The 17859-nt window shown below is 37.4% G+C and overlaps 1 protein-coding gene across 1 annotated transcript in view; it reads right to left on the minus strand.

Annotated features, from left to right (window-relative positions):
- Positions 1-17859, minus strand: part of LOC131069093 (phototropin-1) — a 200255-nt gene that overhangs the window by 12657 nt on the left and 169739 nt on the right. Inside the window, exon 13 of the mRNA XM_059210054.1 lies at positions 14184-14260. Coding sequence (XP_059066037.1) covers positions 14184-14260 — 77 coding nt within the window. The remainder of the gene's footprint in view (positions 1-14183; positions 14261-17859) is intronic.

Here is a 17859-nt window from a genome sequence, read left to right on the forward strand (position 1 = left end):
CCCAGGGACCAGAGCGATATTGATTAAAGTTCCAAATTCCTCCCATGTTTAGGCACCAACATTTTTTGAAGTACATTAAATGCTAAATTCGATAAAAACTTTGAAATATTTAATTAAATTGGCATTTAAAAATAGCGCATAAGGCATTTAATAATTAATTTAGCCTTTTAAAAAAAAATCGAAATTATTAATTAAGGCATTTAAATTAATTAATTATTAAATTAAATAAGAAAGGGAGAGCGCTTGGGGTTTTATTTTTTATATTTTTACAATAGTCGGCCTCCTTTTTATTTAAATTTTGTTTATTATTTGCCTTATTTCCAAAAGTCGGCCTATGTGAGAATGAGGAGATGAGCGCCTATATAAGAAGGGTACTTTGAAGCATTTCAAACCATCATTCAATCATTATTACATGCGATTTTGGAGAAGCAATAAAGGGAGCGAATTTTGATCCAAGGAGAGGAGCGAAATTTCCATCCAAGGTGGAGTGCGGACTTTGTTTGTGGTTAGAGTTGGAGCGAATTTTCCCTTAAGGCGTTGAAGACCCCAAGGGTGGTGGAGTTAATAAAGGAGGCGCATTTGCTAGGAGAAGCTCACGTTGAAGACTCCAATCTTCATTTTGCTTGGGCGAATTTCCTAATTTTGCATCTTTTTAGAGTTAGTTCTCAAGAAAGGTATGGCAAGATCTCCCTTGTCCAAATTTTGAATTTTGAATCATCCTAGCCTCAATTTTGAATTTTGAATTTTGAATCTTGAATTCCAAAATTGCATCGTTATATTTAGGAAATGATAATTCAAGGATTTATCATGAAGTTTCCTAAAATTCAATCTTTAATCTAGTCTATATTTCTATATTGCAAAATCCATTACTCACTATGAAATGTTGTGTAGGTGTCACGATGGTGACCCCGAAGGCAGGAGCATCCACCAGTCGTCCAGCCCTCATGAAGGAAGATCAAAAGAATGAAGAAATGGAGACCAAGATCGTGTCGAAGTGGAGCAACATTGGAGATACCAACTTGGGAAACTTCAGTGTGAAGAAGTTTCGAGAGGTCCCTTACATTGGCAAGCCATCACCTGTCGCAAGAAGAATAATTGAAAGTGGCATTATCAAGGCGGCCGGCTTCCCTCCAGCAATCCAGTGCCATGAGTTAATGATCGAGTGTGCTCGCCATTATGATCCACAATCAAGGTCGATCGTGTCCAAGGAAGGAAACACTTTGGCTTACCTTTCAGAGGAGGCTATAAGTGAGGCTTTCCATCTTCCGGAGCACAGAGATATGATCTATAAAAGCTTAGAAGGAGCTAGATCCATGTACGAAGATGATCCAAACACTTGCTTGAGCATCATCAACAAGAATTGGTTACTCAAGAGTCGTCCTCGCCTGAGCAAGATTCCGAACACACCACATAGGATCGACTTCCAGGAGGAGTGCAGAGATTTGATAACATTACTCAATCGAGTTACAGGGGCTCCTCAAGCCTTCTATTTTGAGAAGTGGATGTTCTACTTCATCCAAGTGATAGTTCAAGGGAAAAGAACAATTCATTAGGCTAGAATGATTAGCCATTGCTTGGACGTACAGTTAAGAAGACTGAAGGCTACCAAGTCCTTCCACATGAGTTCATACATCATATATGCCTTGATAAGGAGTTTTGAATATGCAGGACTACCTCACAGAGGAGTGATCGGAAGAGGGCCCGGGGAGGTCAGAGTTTGTGATTCCTATGTTCATTTGCATCATCCTCCAGGAAGTGACTACAAGTTGGTCAATGATACCTTCACGATGAACATCACCAGGACATTGCAGGGCGGGATTCACAATCGGCTATCTCAAGATGCACAAGAGCTTGTAAAGAGGTACGGTGCTTGGTTCATCCAATTCCAGAAGTTTACATATATTAGAGTTCATGGATGTCCTTCACCTCCCTATATGTTGCCAAGATATCCGACAGACAGAATAGTGTTACTTGAGGTAACTAGACAGTTGGCAGCTTATGCGAAGGCATTCAGACACAGGCATGGAAATGGAGTTCCTGTGCCTATCATACTAGGAAATTCAGTTGAGGTATGTCCTAATGCTCTAGCCATGGATGATGCAGAAAAGGAGTTGGCCTTATATTCATTTTCATTCTTTGCCCTGAGAGAGAATTTTGATCCTTATGGATATATAGAGGAGACAGTCGGAAGAAAATACAAGCATGAGTTTCAGATAGAGGACTTTATGATGAATCTCTCAGATGATCTTGAAGTAAAAAGAAAGATGCATTCCAGATTGCCTTTAGACTTCATCAGGAAATGCAAAATTTATAGAGTGGCCGACCAAGCTCAGGATAGTGGCAGACATCTCCAATCATCTTATGACCGAGAAAGCAAAGCAGTGAGGCTAGATTGGAATGAACCTGAAATTTTGGATCTAGATGCCTTGATGGCTCGAGTTTTGTCTTGTACTCGCAGATGGGTTGATGTGCAACATCAAAAGTTGAGAGAGCAGGGCATATCTATGACTTTTACTTTGGAGGAAAGGCCAGGAGAAGGAGGAGCGAGTGTAAGTGAAGGTAATCCTAATCCCAGAAGCACAAGCGTAGGCAACCTTCGAAGCGTAAGTGAGGGTAATCCCCATCCGAGAGGCTCAAAGAGAAAAGAGAGACCTGAGAAAAGAGAATCCTCCAAGAAGAAGCAAGAGGCCAACCGAGATCGTTCATCCGGCACATCTTCTCGACAAGAGAAGAGGACACTTGAAATGGAGGAATCTATGGAATCAATGGTACAGAACGATAAACAGGAAGAAGGACAGGCACCTCAACGTTCATCAAGTCGATCTCTCCAAGTCAATGAGCTACATGAAGACAAGAATGATGACGAAGTGACATCTCCTCTCAGAGAAGAAGAAACACTACCTAAGGAGATACAGGTTAGAGAAACAAGGTCCGCCATTCCAGATTGATTGAAGGAGAGATTAACAAGGGTGATTGTGATTGAGGACGAAGATAATGTGATTGATTTAGAGAGCCTTGTCGGAAATTCTCAGGAAGTGACAGAAAAGAGGAAGGCCACTAAGATGTCCAAGATGATCAGAGATGAGACAGGATCCAGGAAATTGCAGATCGCTACACCAGCAGTGGACAAGTATGAAGGTGAAATCCTTGCAGAGGAGTATGATGTAGAAACATTTGAGCTTGGTCCACTCACAGCCGAGCAGACATTGGATGAGGCCACTGATTCATTTGAGGCACTTAAGGACAAGCTTAGAGAAGAAATGGAAAAGAATAGAAAGCTTGAGCGAGAGGTCGGTGCTTGGAGAGGCTACTTTAGCCATCTCAATCAGCCTTTGGGGCGTCAGGGTCCAGCAGTATCTCCTATGCAGGCACTTCCCCTTGAATCAGTTGGCGAGGCAGAGAGAGTCAGGAGTTTGGTTCAGCTTATGAGCTCTTGGATTGACAAATCCCATACAGTTGCTATTGAATTTGCAACAAGGATGATACAGACCATTCATCGAGCTATCCAGGTTCTTGAGATCATCCACAACCTAATGATAACGGTAGCCGCCTTTGCTCATACTAAAGATGTTATCATTCCTGTCCTGCAAGTAATCAGACAAACATCAAGGAAGATCCTAGCGCAAGAAAAGATAATGGATGGAGGACCTCATAGTTTACTCCAATGGTCAACTTTACTCCAGATGAAGGAAGTTCTTTTTGAGGACATCAGTAGCAAATGCAATCAAGTTGAAGAAATTATCCATCCAATCCAGGACAAAGTGTTTGAAGTATTATGTACTATTCTTGGCAGGAGGATTGCAGTTGAGACAGATGTGGATTTGCAATAATTAGAAGAAAGAGTCAAGGTCATCTTTTGCAAAGATGAGAATGTTATTACAGATGAGCAACGGGATCAGATGTTTGCTACCATGCTTTTGATTGAGAAAATCAAAGAACTTGAACCTGGATGGGACATTGCTCTTCTCAAGGCTTTCGATCAGGTCATCCACTTGGAGGAACGAATGAGGATTCTTCCCGAGATTCCAATTGCTGAGATCGAAGGAATCGTGTCTAGATTCATTGCATATGCTAAGAAAGAGCATTGGAAAGGGAATAAGATTCTAGAAGAAAGGTTGTTATAGATGATGTGGCACCTTAATTATCATTGGTCTATGTCTCCTAGGTTTTTGTGCCAAATTTAATATTTGGCTATGCATTTAATATTGTTCAATAAAAAGGAGGCTATTTGTAATAAACCTTAATTAGGGTTTAGGTGTCATAATCTTGGCCATTGATCTTCTTTTGATCTGGACCGTTCATTGTAATTGAGGATGCTATTTATGCCCTCATTCATTTTCATTTTGATATAGGAGAAAATTAGAAAGAGAGAGCAATAAGAAATAGTTAGAGTTTAGAGTTTTTGAGAAGCAAGTTATTTTGTAGCAAGATTGAGCTTTGAAGAAGGAATTTCAAACAATTGTTGTTTATGATGGCTTTGAGATCAATAAAATATTGAAGTTATGGTGTTTTATTGCAATTCTTGTGGTTATCTTCATGGTTGTTTACTTTCTTGAATCATTCTCAGTCAAAGTAGTATTTAAAGTTCGAAGGACTAAGTGTTGGGCTTGATCTTTGGTGAGATTCACATTCCAAACTACTAGCTTCTTACTGATTGTAGGAATGCCTTGTGTGGTCAACTGGAAAGATTTGAATTACTTAAACCTTCAATCGCCATTGAGCTTTGGATATGTGCCTTCGTGGTAGTGTCCATGATCCTTGATGAATTGAAAGATCATTTGTTACCTTAGAAGATCGCATCAATTTCAGTTGAGTTGTTATTTCATGGCAATATTGAAGTTGGTAGAATCTTACCAAGTCCTGCCCGCATTGAGTCATTCTTAAGGTTAGATTAGAATTTATCTCTTGCAAGCCCTACCCTTTTGATCTTTTTTGAGAAATTGTTAGTATTAGGAAATCTTGTTCCTGCAATTCGGATACGTAAGGCCCCTTGATGAAACAGCAATCACAACGACCACTGGTGCTTATCCACACGTAGAGACCCTACATAAAAGAACATTGGAGTCACCCTGATTGATCCTTTTTTGCGACATCTTCAGCAATCAGAGACTTTATTCAAGAGAGGATAAGGTACACTTGGGTATTTTATTCTGTGTTTGATAGTGTACAAAATACACGTCAACATTGACAAAAAAGCTCAAGAGCTTTCAAATGTTCCTTCAAATTGTTCACAGTTTTTGCAATTGAAATAAGATCATCTACATACAAAAGAAGCTTCACCACATGACCTACAAGCTGAATACCTTCCCCATTATTCTCATTTAGCCACTCTTCAAGTTTATCAATATATAGGCCAAACAAGGTGGGGGAAAGAAGACACCTCTTCAAGACACCCCTTCTTGACCCCAATGTCACTACCAAAGCATTCAAACATTTCATCTTTTGTTTTGATTTTCGCTCTAACTTGATTATAAAGTTTATAAATTGCAGCTCTAAGTTCGTAAGGGATCACAAGTTCCTTCATTCTACTCCAAAGTTTGTCCTTGGGTACCATTTCAAAGGCCTTCTTGAATTCAACGAAGCAACATAAGGCTTCTTTCGCTTGTGAGTCCCATACCTTCTCAATGAAGTGTCTAAGACTGCTGCAATGATCAATGGTGGAGTTCTTTGGTTTGAAACCTGGCTATCCTTTTGTTCTTTTACCTTCTCTTTCTGCCCAATTGCTGATTCTATGCTCTATCATACTCCCAAAAAGATTTCTGAGAAGCAGGTTGATCATAATAGTACAATAGTTAGAAGGATTGTTAACATCTCACTTTTGTGCAAATGAATCACAAAACTTTTTGTTCATTTAGCCGGAAAGTCGCTTTGGGTAACTTTATTAAAAGAACGTTTGATGTGAGAAGCAAGGAGCTCTATTCCCCATTTTAAAAATTCATCTTGCAACCCATCAATGTCTTGAGATTTACCACTTGCCAAGTTTCTTATACCTTGCTTGACGTCTTCGACTGAAAAGAGCTCTTTTGAATCATTTATTGTAGGAGGTTTGTCTTTATCATGCACCTGCTCATAAAGGAGCTTTGCATAATCTAACCAGTGTGCGTCCATGGTGTTGTTCTCTATTTGTTTTCTTTCTTGCTAAAGCTTCTTCCAAAAACCTTTGGGGTTGTGCTTGCCCAAAGAGATTAACTCTTTCCTTCTAGCATCACATAGTTTTCTTTCTTCCATTTTATCAAAATCTCATAATTTATTTTTCTTTCCTTGTTTGATTCATTATCTTTGTAACATCTTCTAGCTGCCTTGTATTCTTCGTCGAACCAAGGGTTAGCTGGAAAAGAGTTTACAACCCTCCTCTTAGGTTGAGATCTTTTGCACCCCTTTAGTGCCTTGTGAATTAACAAGATTAGCATACTATTATTGATGTAGTCCTTTTCTTCATTGTTTTCCTTGCATGATATGTTGTTTTTTGCTGTTTGAAGGTGTTGTTTAAGAGCTGTAGTAAAAATATCTTGACTCTTATGATTCGCAAGAATTTTACCTTGCAAATGCACTTTTCTATGCTTGCGTATGGTCTGCCTTGTTTGCTGGTTGTTTGTATGGATGAAGAACTGACCAAAGAGCGTCAAATGACGTAATTTCATCCCAATAGGACAGTCCTCAATAGTGAACTCCATCAACGTAGGAGTAGACCATTGAGACAAAATTATATTATCCACCACACTTTGCTTGTTGTAAGTCTTGCAAGTAATACCTCTAGATATTGGCAAAATTTTCATACCATTGTATATTATCATATCATATAAGCTACATAAACCCAACACTCCACCCCACAATGAGAGACACCTCTGTTTCCATCTTGTGAAGTCCTTCTCAAAGGTTGATCCTCGTTTTACTCTAACCAAAGAGGGTTGTTGTCATCCTCTTCTCTTCTACTTAGTTGAATTGACTGATTATTGGCTGTAATTGCATCAAAGTCCCCTAAAAAAGTTATTTCTCCTGAAGCCTTGAAATCAAAAATGTCTTTTTTCAATGACACATAGGGATCCTCATTATCTAGGTTCCTCGTTTGGTATACTTGTGAGCTTTTTGGAGCAATGTAACATGCTGCCACCTTGATAGTAATTTCATTCTCTACTGTTTTCATCCATACATATTGCTTAGGTGCATTTTCTTTCTCTACTTTTACTACTACATCCCACGTTTCTCTTTCTAAAACCATGGTCCCTCCATGTCCTTCACCAATTTCAGTCCGTTCATTCCAAACTGAAATTTTATTGTATCCCTCAAAGTTTGGCACTCTGCAACCATCATGTTATGTGTTTTTGTGAGAATGATAATGTCCTTCCCCTCAACTATGGGCACCAAACCCGGTCCTCTCCTCCATGGGTAACCTCTACAATTCAAACTTATTATGTGAAGGAACTCATATGGGGCCCCAAATTCCTATTTCTTGCATGGTAGATGCTCGCTGATTTGAGCCTTTCCAATTTTCAGCCATGCCCACTCTTCTGCTTCTCTCGCTATTTTCACTTTTTCCCACTCCTTTTCTCATCTTGTTGGGCAAGTCTCAAGTCTTCATCAAAATAAATATAGCTACCTCTAAGCAACCCTCTATTCTTTAAGATTGCATTCCTATCTTCCATGCTTTTTCAGGACAACTCTTACATGTCTATTCCTTCCATCTTCTATTTTCTTTCCAATCCCATTTGCTTGTTTGATACAACCTATCCACTTCAGTTGGTCCTTGAGAAAGTCTCTTGCTAAAATATCAGTCCTTTTTCAGATTTTTAATGTTGATATTCATAACTTTGTCTTGTTTGTCTTTTTCCTCTTTTATTTGCCTCTTGATCTGTTTTTCTATGATTTCCTTTTGATCATTAGATGGCCCCTTGACAACTTGTGTCCAACATTTGGCCTCTTCCATTTGAACTCTTAGTTTGTTCTCTCTTTCCTCCATGCTTGAAATTGCTGTTTGAATATTTTCCAACTGCATTATGCCATTTGCATTCTTTGTTTCTTCTCTCTTCTTTTCTGCCACTTTGACTTGTTCTAGCTCATGTTTTATAATATTCAGCTTTCCTTGTCCTCTTTCCATACTTATTTGTAGACTTTTTATTTTCTCTTTGAGCAACTTGTTTTCTCTTTCAAGATTTCCGTTAGACTACACAATTTACTTCAGTTTAATATTTTCATGCTGCCCCTTTCCTTCTGTATAGTCTATCCATTTTTTCATATTCATAAGTTCATTTACATATAGCTCTAAAGACCATAACAATGGCATAGTTGTGGTTCTGTATGAGTCTCTATTTTCTTGAAACCTTGCTTCTTTTTCCACTTTATTTGCTACAGCAGTTTTGAGTTGCTCAGTTGAGCCTTAAGAACCCATGGATATGAGAAAACAACTGCCTATTTCCCCTTAATATCACTCTGTCCTGCTTACTTTTCTATTGAATAAGGCATTTTATCAATGGTCACTGCATTGTTTTTGACTATTTTTGGTAAAATCATGGCAAGTTTTCTTCTCTGATACCATCTCAGTTTCGGATTTGCCTACGCATTAAGATCCCCCTATACTGTTTTGTATTATTGAAAACCAACTTCTCACTTGTGTCCCCACCTTTTACTTCATACTCTGGCAATATACGGCTCGAAGATTCAAACAAATTCCTATTGGATTCTGTTTTTGCTAACTCCTTTGCTAACTGAAGATTGGTTATCGAAAGTTGAAACTAGTGAAACCCTCTTGATAACCCTTTTTTAGAAAAGGACAAGTTAGTAAAATTTGGGGTGCGCACACGGATTCAAAACATCTTGGTGCCTATTTCACTGATCCTACAAAATTTGGGAGCATGTTTTCCTTTGAGACCCTTGATTTTTCTGCCATGTGTTTCTGTTTTTTTGGTCTATGCAGTTTTGGGAAATGTTCAGCGGTTTAACCAATCTTATCAAATCATTGAAAGAGAAAGGAACAAACCCAGCTCCCGAAATTTACTTTTCTGAATACGCATAGAAAAAGATACAAAACTTAAAGAATACTCATATAATATTGTTTTCTTCTTTAATATTTTTGGACACCCTTCAATAAGGGATCAACTCATCATTGTATACCAGCCATGAGACTGTGTTTGGTTTGACATGTTGATTAAGGAGTTGGTGCAGAGCTCAATACATAATGGTAAGCTGGGAGCATGAGTAATGGTGGAGTGAATAGGATAATGGCTGGCCGTACAAGTTTGTGATCCTTTTATAGGCATGTGGAAGCATTCAAGCTGAAAAGGATACCCAAAACTGGCATGTGATATAACCTACAAGTCGTGGCAGCATTAAGGAGTCTTCATCTCCATTGGGAGCGACCTCAACAAGGATAGATTTACCTCTTGACTGGGATGTTTTTAGCAGGCCTGCGCTTGTGAATAAGACAAAGATTAAATGTGTATTTGCTAACTTATGCATGGGGATTCAGAATTGTCAGTAACAGATTTAATTTTCAGAGCTCGTGCTATTATATCTTCTACCATCTAAATTTCCATATGTATGAAACCTGTGAATAAGGACAGCAATCTCTTATTTTAAGTTTGCAATTTTATTATTGTTCAAGATCAGAATTAATACATTTGTCTCTGTAAATTTCTGATATTGTAGTCCTGTAGCTAACATCTTCAGTGAAACTTGTAAGCCTTTCCATTCAGTGAATGTTAATGCTCAATTTCAGTTCAGCTATATCCAATTGTTAGCCTCCATGCATGGTTACATATACATGTTTTGCATAGAATTATCATTGAAACATAAACCGGCAATATATTCCAACATATTCAGAACTGAAACACCAAATTGCAACACAAACATCTAATTTTCCACAACTGTATGCCATCTTCTTGACAAAATGCACATGGAGATAAAGGTGAAAAAGTGGTGAAATAGGGTTTTTACACTGCACACATTGTATACTAATATAGGAAAATGGAAAGGTATATATATGTTGAAATGTTCAACTAAATATATGATTAATCATAAATAACACAAAACTGGTGTAAGCCAATGTCCTAGAGAATACTACCATTGTAATTCTCTATGAATCATGAGGCTTCAACAAAATCTTATCCTATCTTCTTTTGATAAATGATTTTTTGTTATATCCTTAGATGCTTCGTCACTTTTTATATAATTATTCTCTTACCATATATCTGATTAATTTTTCATCTATCATATAATTCATATTCCTATATTGCACTTCTATAGAGATTGCAGATAGCTTTGAAATGCACAGTTATTCATTTAATTGTTTGAATAATGTCTTCATGGGAGTTAAGCATCTATTACAATTCATGTAAGGTCTGTTCAAATAAAAATGGTTGGACAAGACCCCTAAACTAGCATGATTAAAGCTTGAAATGTAGGAACTGTTTTGCTAATTAAATTGGCCTGTAAATTTTTTAAAATTACATTCAAATTATCCTCTAATGGTAGTTCAAACACAAAATTATCTATTTTTTTCTAAGTTGATTTTTTCTTGCTAGAGAGAATGATTTTCATTTGATTTTTTCACAAATTTCTTTGAAATATATGATATGATTGGCTTACCAAGATAAGAATAAACTAGCTTTGCACTAATGAATGGCTTAAGCATTTCAAAACTAACTCCATTGAGGCTTTCAAATATCTCTATCACTTTAAACAGGGAATTTACACATTTCTGTAAATATTTTTATCATCCAAACACAATATTTATATGGATTTGACATAAATCTTCATATAATTTTTACTCTCATACAGCTTGATAAATTCAATTTCTTAAATTTTTTACTAGGTTCCATACTTGAAAAGGTTCTATATAGTTTAAAACAATCTTGCAGAAAAGGTTCTATGAAGTTCTAAACAATCCTGCAAATTTTTACATCTCCATATTTTATACTCTACTAGATACACAAATAACTTTGATTCAATAGCTAACAAATGATGAGGATGACGGCAACGATGATGGTGACAGCGTTGGGCGGGAAAGGGAGCACAGACAGAGCAATTCGCGGTAGGGCTTCGGCAGCCGAGATCCAAGATGAGGATGAGGATGACGACGAGGCGGATGGTAGGGGTTTTGTGTCTTTTCGTCGTTCTTCTTTTTTTCCTGCATCCTGCGGTATGGCGAGTGACAAGGTTGAGAGTGGTGAAGTGGAAGGTGTGGATCCTTTGTTCTTGGCAAGCGGTTGCTAGGTTTTCAAGGGTCCGCGTTGTGGATTTATGGGTGTGGAGGTCTCTTCCGAGCTCGATCTGTGTGTTTGGCCTCTTTCAGCGGTGTGTGGGTTTGGCCTCGGGAAGGACGACGTTTTTCCCCTGCCTTTCTTTTCCTATGGTTTTTGGCTGCAAGTTTTTGATGGGTCTCGTTAGTATGTGGTTGTTCTGGTGGGGATCTGTTGTTCTAGGGGTGAGCAGTCCCTCTGTTCTTTTCAAGATTTCTCTGTGTTGTGGGTTTATTCTACTCTTATCCCCTGTTTTTTGACTCTCTCCCTATGAGGGTTTGCACTTTTGTGGTGTTGGCGAGATGGTTTTGCTTCCTCGCTGAGAAAAGTTTTTTTGGGCAGTCAGGCTATTCTCCTTCTAAGCCTATTGAGGTGGCCCTTTCTCCTTTTGAGGTGGAGATGAGGATTGATGGAAGGGTCTGGTGGGTGCTGCTTGTGGCATAGAAAGTTTTATCTATTATGCTAGTTTGCATTCCTTTTTGCCTTATTGAGGGGGACCTATTTCCTATTGAGGTGGAGAGTTCGAGTGAGGGTGCATTTCGGCTGTTTCTATTCATGATGTTGGCGCTGTGGGTTGAGGGAGCCCATAAAAACCCTCTTTTTTTCTCTCGCAGATGGATGCAACTAGTGGTTTCGATTGGATTTTCTGTTCTGTTGGTTTGCATTCCTCCTTGTCTTATTGAGGTGATCCTATCTCCTTTAGAGGTGGAGAGTTGGGCTGAGGAAGCATTTTGGCTTCTTTTGTTTGTGCTGCTGGTTTTGTGGGTTGAGGGAGCCAGTAAAAACCCTCTTGTTTTCTTTTACAGTTGGTTTTGAGAAGGCAAGTTGGATGCTAGCAATTTTAAAGGGCCCAGACTGGCCAGTTGTGGTTTTTGGTTAAGGGTTAGTTATGTTGTTGGCTGGTTGAATACTTTGTTACAGGTTGAGGGAGCCTGGGATTACCCTTATTTGTTGGTTTTGGGAGCCATTTCAAAACCCATGATGAAGGTTAGGGGAGCCTTTCAAAACCCCATTAGTCCAGACTGTGAGTATATGTTTATCTATTGTAATCTGGTATTATTGAAGGTGATGGGTACCTGGATACACCCATGGATTCATCTGTAGGTTAAGGGAGCTTGTAAAACCCTTGTTTATGGTTTAGGGACGTATGTCCAGTTTGTGGTTTGGCTGTTGGTATGTTGATGCTCTTTTCTTTTAGCAGTGTTGTAATGTGGGTTCTAGATCCTGGTAAAATTTGAGGGTTTCGGATCCTGTGGGGTTTCGGGTCCCCTCAAAACCTGTTGTACGAGGTTTCTCGTCCCCTCAAAACCTGTTTACCCTTAATCAAAAACTTTGATTCAATAGCTCGGTTGTTGAACAAACATTTATATCTTACACAAGATTCTTCACGAGAATGGAAAGTTGACTCAAATATAACTATTACAATTTAACTATCATGTGACAAATGCTAATATTTTATGACAGCAATGGACAGTGGGATAATTCTGCATGGCATCCTAGATCTGGCAATGATAAATTTTTATGTTTTTCCTAGGCATCTTTCCACAGATGGAAAAGAGGCTCCACCTCCTAGCCTTATAGAAGAGGCTATGTTTGATGGATTTAGTTGGGATCCAGTTCTTGATACAGATCTAAAGGATGTTAGACAAAGCCCCGATCATTATGATGGTCCTCTGCCAGTTGTGGTCAAATGGTGCTAATGCTTCTTGGTTTCAATGCACTTTTAAGATTATTTTAATAGTTTGCCAAAAATCTACCAGCCCCTTGGTCTTCTTGCCTCTTAATGTGGGCTTTTCAAAGACTTCTTCGTTATATGCTTTATCTTGGATTGCATTCCATGTTGCTTCTTGGGCCCACAATGCTTTGATTTCTTGGAACTTGGGTTTCATATCCTAAGATCTTGGTATTTTGTTCCTCCAAGATGACTTCATAGTGTGATTTTTGTCCACATCTATCTTTTATTGTACAATTAATAGTGATTTAATATGTGAACACTATTTACAATAGAATACTAGTATTTTATTAAACGAGTGTCACTAATAACAACAGGAAGGTGATTACTTTAACATCCCTACCTTTCAAGGGCCCTCCCTTCAAGAATATGAACAAATGGCAAGGGGTCCTCCCTTTTCATTTCATGTTCTATCTTTAACATACATTGTGTTCCCTGAGTATCATAATCGATGTAATTTAGAGTCTTAGACTATATAATATATATGAAGTTGTAATTGAACAAATAATTTACATTTGGCAGTTCTTTCAATGTTCAGCTATTTGTCTATGTTTAATGTATCTACACTGTTAAAAAAAAATCAATGTTGAACAATATCCTTTTCTTTAATGTATCTTACTGAATCAAATAGAAATATGACATGAATCTCCTTTAAAAGTGAAAATAAATTATATAAATAATTTTTCTTAGATGTTAGATTATTTTCAATTTTATTGATTGATTTTCATTTTAAAATGCAGTCACTTTTTCTCTTTAAATTTCCATCTAATTAAAAATACAGGGAATTTTTCGAGATATTTTTCTTTACCATATGGTATTTTAATTTAGTATCAAGGAGCTTTTAACCTAGTAAGAACTCAAAGGATTTACTATTCATCTGCCTCACTTTGAATTGTACATTTTCCATTTTGACCATCAAACCAAAAGCATTTTTAATCATGATATTAAGGTTGTGTTACATTCTTTTATGTCTATTTTTAAATTAATCTAACAATATTATAAATTGCTAAGATTACTGAATCTTCATGTGTAGGTAACTTCACTTTAACTACCGGAATTTCAAATCATAATTAAAACCCTGACCATAAAACACTACTTAGAGAGTAATTTTACATATTATAAGAACTAATTGCACATTCAATAGAAAATAAATAGTTTGTATGTCAAAGATTTAGAAACTAAATCTATGATAGGCATTGAAAATTCATGAGACTAACCTCCCCGTGTCACCAAATCCTAAAGATTTTATGGGTTTGAAGTGTTTCAAACCTATTTGCTCTCCCGCTTCCAAAATCTGGAACAAAAAGTATGTAGTTATTGATAAAAGTAAATTTTAGGGTATTAGTATGTTATAATTTCTTAATCCATTAATTAGGGTTAGTACAAATATTCCCACAACTTTACGCAGATCTTCATTTGATAAATTGACCATAACCTTTGGCATTCCTACTATGAAATTCAAGTGTTATCTTTATTGAAGACATTTCTTTCCAAAAGACAATTTTATTAAAAAAGTTCATGGTAAATATAAAAAGGTGTAATTTTTTTGGTAATAGAAATTTTCATTATTGTGAACTTAATTATATGATCCATAGAAGCATAAAGTGTTAAACAATCATAAGTAATCATGAATCTAGTTGCAGGTCATTTGTCTATAGGCAGAATTTGCAAATTTTTAAAAAAATTGACAGTTTTTTTGACAATTTTCAGCTGACTAATTGAAAAACAAATCATAAATAAATAATTCAGATTGAAAAATATTTTGGTGAGATTGACCAATATTGAACCTTTTTCATGACTTTTTTGATTTTTTGGAAAGCCTCAACCCTAACTTGTTTTTTTTGCAATTTTTACGATCTTTAGGATATTTTATATTTTTAAAACCTTGAAACAATTTTTTCTTTCTAAAGTCGCTATTTTTGAAAAAATCATTTATCTTTTGGTTCGCTGAATTATTCCAAAGAACGATTTTTGCTGCTATGCTAAAAGCGATTGCAGCTTCTTTACTATTGTGGTATATCCTATGATAAATATGTTTATTCATTCTCAATGAAGAAATATGTACTATTTATTGATATACTACAAGTTCTTGCAATTTTATGGAAAATAAAAATTGCTTTGTGAATACAAATGGTAGTTGTGTAGGGATCCACGTCCCTGTTTTCTAATAATTATTGGCACCAAATATCCTAAGGCGTTATCCATCAACAATATTCTTATTTCCAAAAGAGAATGAGGAATAAGGATTGTGAACCTTGAACCTTCATCTCTTTGGCCTTTAAACTTAATTTAAACTAGCATTACTAATGTCACAATGTATCTACTCTAGTTGTAAGGCCTATAATAATATGTCTCTTATCTTTCTGTTTGATTCTGATTTTGATATTGGTATCATACTTTAATGATGATGTTTTGTATTGACATCAAAACATTCGATGGTGTTTGGGATATATTTACTATGATTTCATATTTGAAGCTATAGTTGTGTTGTGGATTGCACACGCTCCCTGTCGCCGACAGGGTCCCCCTCTTTTTAAGGTTTTCAACCTTCGCCCTGTTGAGTTCTGCGTAGGGGGTCTCGCGTCTTTTTCTGAGTGCTTGAAATCAGTCCAAAGGACGATGTTGTCATAAGCATAAGCCTGGGAATCTACAAGGTGAGTTTATCGCTCAAGTTGAAAACTTTTTAAATATCGCTTTTTGGTCGATGTTCGCCAAATCTGAGGGCAAAGTTAAAATTTTGAAAAGCTCGCAAAAGGCCTGGTGGCCCGAAAATGCAAGTTAAATAAGAGCTGGCAAAATCCCTCAGGAGGCCGATTTTCGCTTTGAAGTAAGACGTTCAAGTTAAAACCTTCGCAAAAGTTGTACTTGGATCGAAAATCGCTTAAACTGAAGTAAACGCCTAAGTCTGAAACTTCTTACAAATGTCCTTTTTCGCCGAAAATCGCCTCTAAGTGAAATATAAAAGCTTGCAAAAGTCGTCAAAACCCTGAATTCCGCCAAAAAGGGTAAAAATGTAAATAAAAGAGTTAAACTTTGCAAATACCTCGGAAACGCCGAATTTCGGCGATATAAGGTTAAATGTAAAAAAGGGAGTTAAACTTTGCAAAGTGGTTGAAATCCCGAACTTCTGCAGTAGGAGGTTATATCTAAGAAAAAGTCAAAGTTTGCAAATAAAGGTAAAATGCCGAATTTCGGTGATATGAGTGCCAATACTAAAGCTTTGCGAAAGACGTTAAAGCGCTGAACTTCAGCATTACAAGGTAAAATGTCAAAGTGTAAAAGGTTTGCAAAGAGGCCATAAACCCCGAAGTTCGGCGATAACAAAGACTAAACGCGAAACTTTAAAATATCAAAAGGTTTGCAAAAGGGCCCAAACCCCCGAAATCTGCCGTTAGGAAAAAATATGCAAAAAGTTAAAACTTTAAAAATCGCGAAACTTCCAATTTCTTAGAACCCCTAACTTCTGCGATGAAGGAGTGAAGTGTCAAAGGGTCAAAAGCTTGTAAAAAAATCCAAAAGCCCGAACTTCGGCGACAAAGAGAAGAATTTTAAAATCGCAAAAGCCCAAACCCTCGAAATTCGGCGAATAGGAAGAGTGTTAAGCATTTAAACTTTGCAAAAGAAGGCGAAATGTCAAGCTTTGACATTAGGTGTAAAAGTGTCCAAGCGTTAAAAGGTTCACAGTATCGCAAAACCCCTCCCCTTCCACGTGAAAATCGCAAGGCATATTAGGGAAAAACGTCATTCTTTTTTTATGAATCGCGAGCTGTGCATTTTATCTCTTTCCCAAAAATGCAAGGCATAAGATAGGGTGTTCGCATTTTATGCCCTCTATCCCGAAAATCGGCAGGCACGTAAAAGTCGCAAGTTGGGGAAGGCGTTACAACTCTTCAAAATTTGAAATAAGCCCTCCCAGCCAAAGCGCGAGTTAAGGGAAAGGGCATTTTTTTTTCTTCCAAAAGAAACCAACCCTGCAAGCCGGATTTTGTGCGGATTGACACCTTGTTTGCCAGGTAAGCTTGCTTTGTCTCCCTTGGAATCATTTGAAATATATGCAAGATTGGTTAGATGTGTTTATGCAAAATTGATTAAATGATTAAATCTCGTAGACCACATCTTTTCCCTTTCGAAAGGCATCAAGCAAAGCAGCAAAATCAGAGTCTATCCAAAAAGTTAACCAGGAATGCAAATTTCAGACTTTAGGGAATTTTGAACCTCATTCTTTTTTGAAAAACTGAACTTAAGGACCTTGAATGCAACTTTAGCAATCATTAAACACCCAAGTCCTTGAACCGCAATCGAGTAGTAAATTTTAAAGCGGAGAGCTTAATAACATTCCATGCCCAAATTAATCAGGCTCTTTTACTGAAGCATCATGCTTTTTTCAAATTTCAGGTTTTTCCATTGATCCTTATGTGCTAACATATCCCTTTTAACTAACCTGTTTTGTTTCCTTCATCTTGTCTCGTAATCTATGTCCTGTTGTGCAGGATAGATGCCTAAATCTGCGGTAGAATCCTCAAAGACACCTGGTGCAACCGGAACATCTCGGGCTTCTAAATCAAACATCCCTCGCAAAGGCGATAAGATGAAAATCCAGTACCAAAGAGGAGGACCAAGGGAGTCAAAGGTCCAAAGCATATGGGAAAACGTAGGCGATACTGACTTGGGCCACATCGACATTCGGGACTTCAGAGACCGGGTATTTTCCCCTTATGCCTATGGCAGGCCTAGGCGGATGATGGAAAGTGGTATCGCCCAGGCAACAAGATTTCCTCCATCAGTGCAGAATTATGAGCTAGTAGTTGAGGTTGCCCAACATTATCAGTCAAATACCAGATTAGTGGTTCTTGAGAATATGGTCTTAGCTGACTTCACACTTGAGGCCATTGG

This window comes from Cryptomeria japonica, chromosome 1, assembly GCF_030272615.1.
Source record: "Cryptomeria japonica chromosome 1, Sugi_1.0, whole genome shotgun sequence".
In the NCBI taxonomy this organism is placed as follows: Eukaryota; Viridiplantae; Streptophyta; class Pinopsida; order Cupressales; family Cupressaceae; genus Cryptomeria; species Cryptomeria japonica.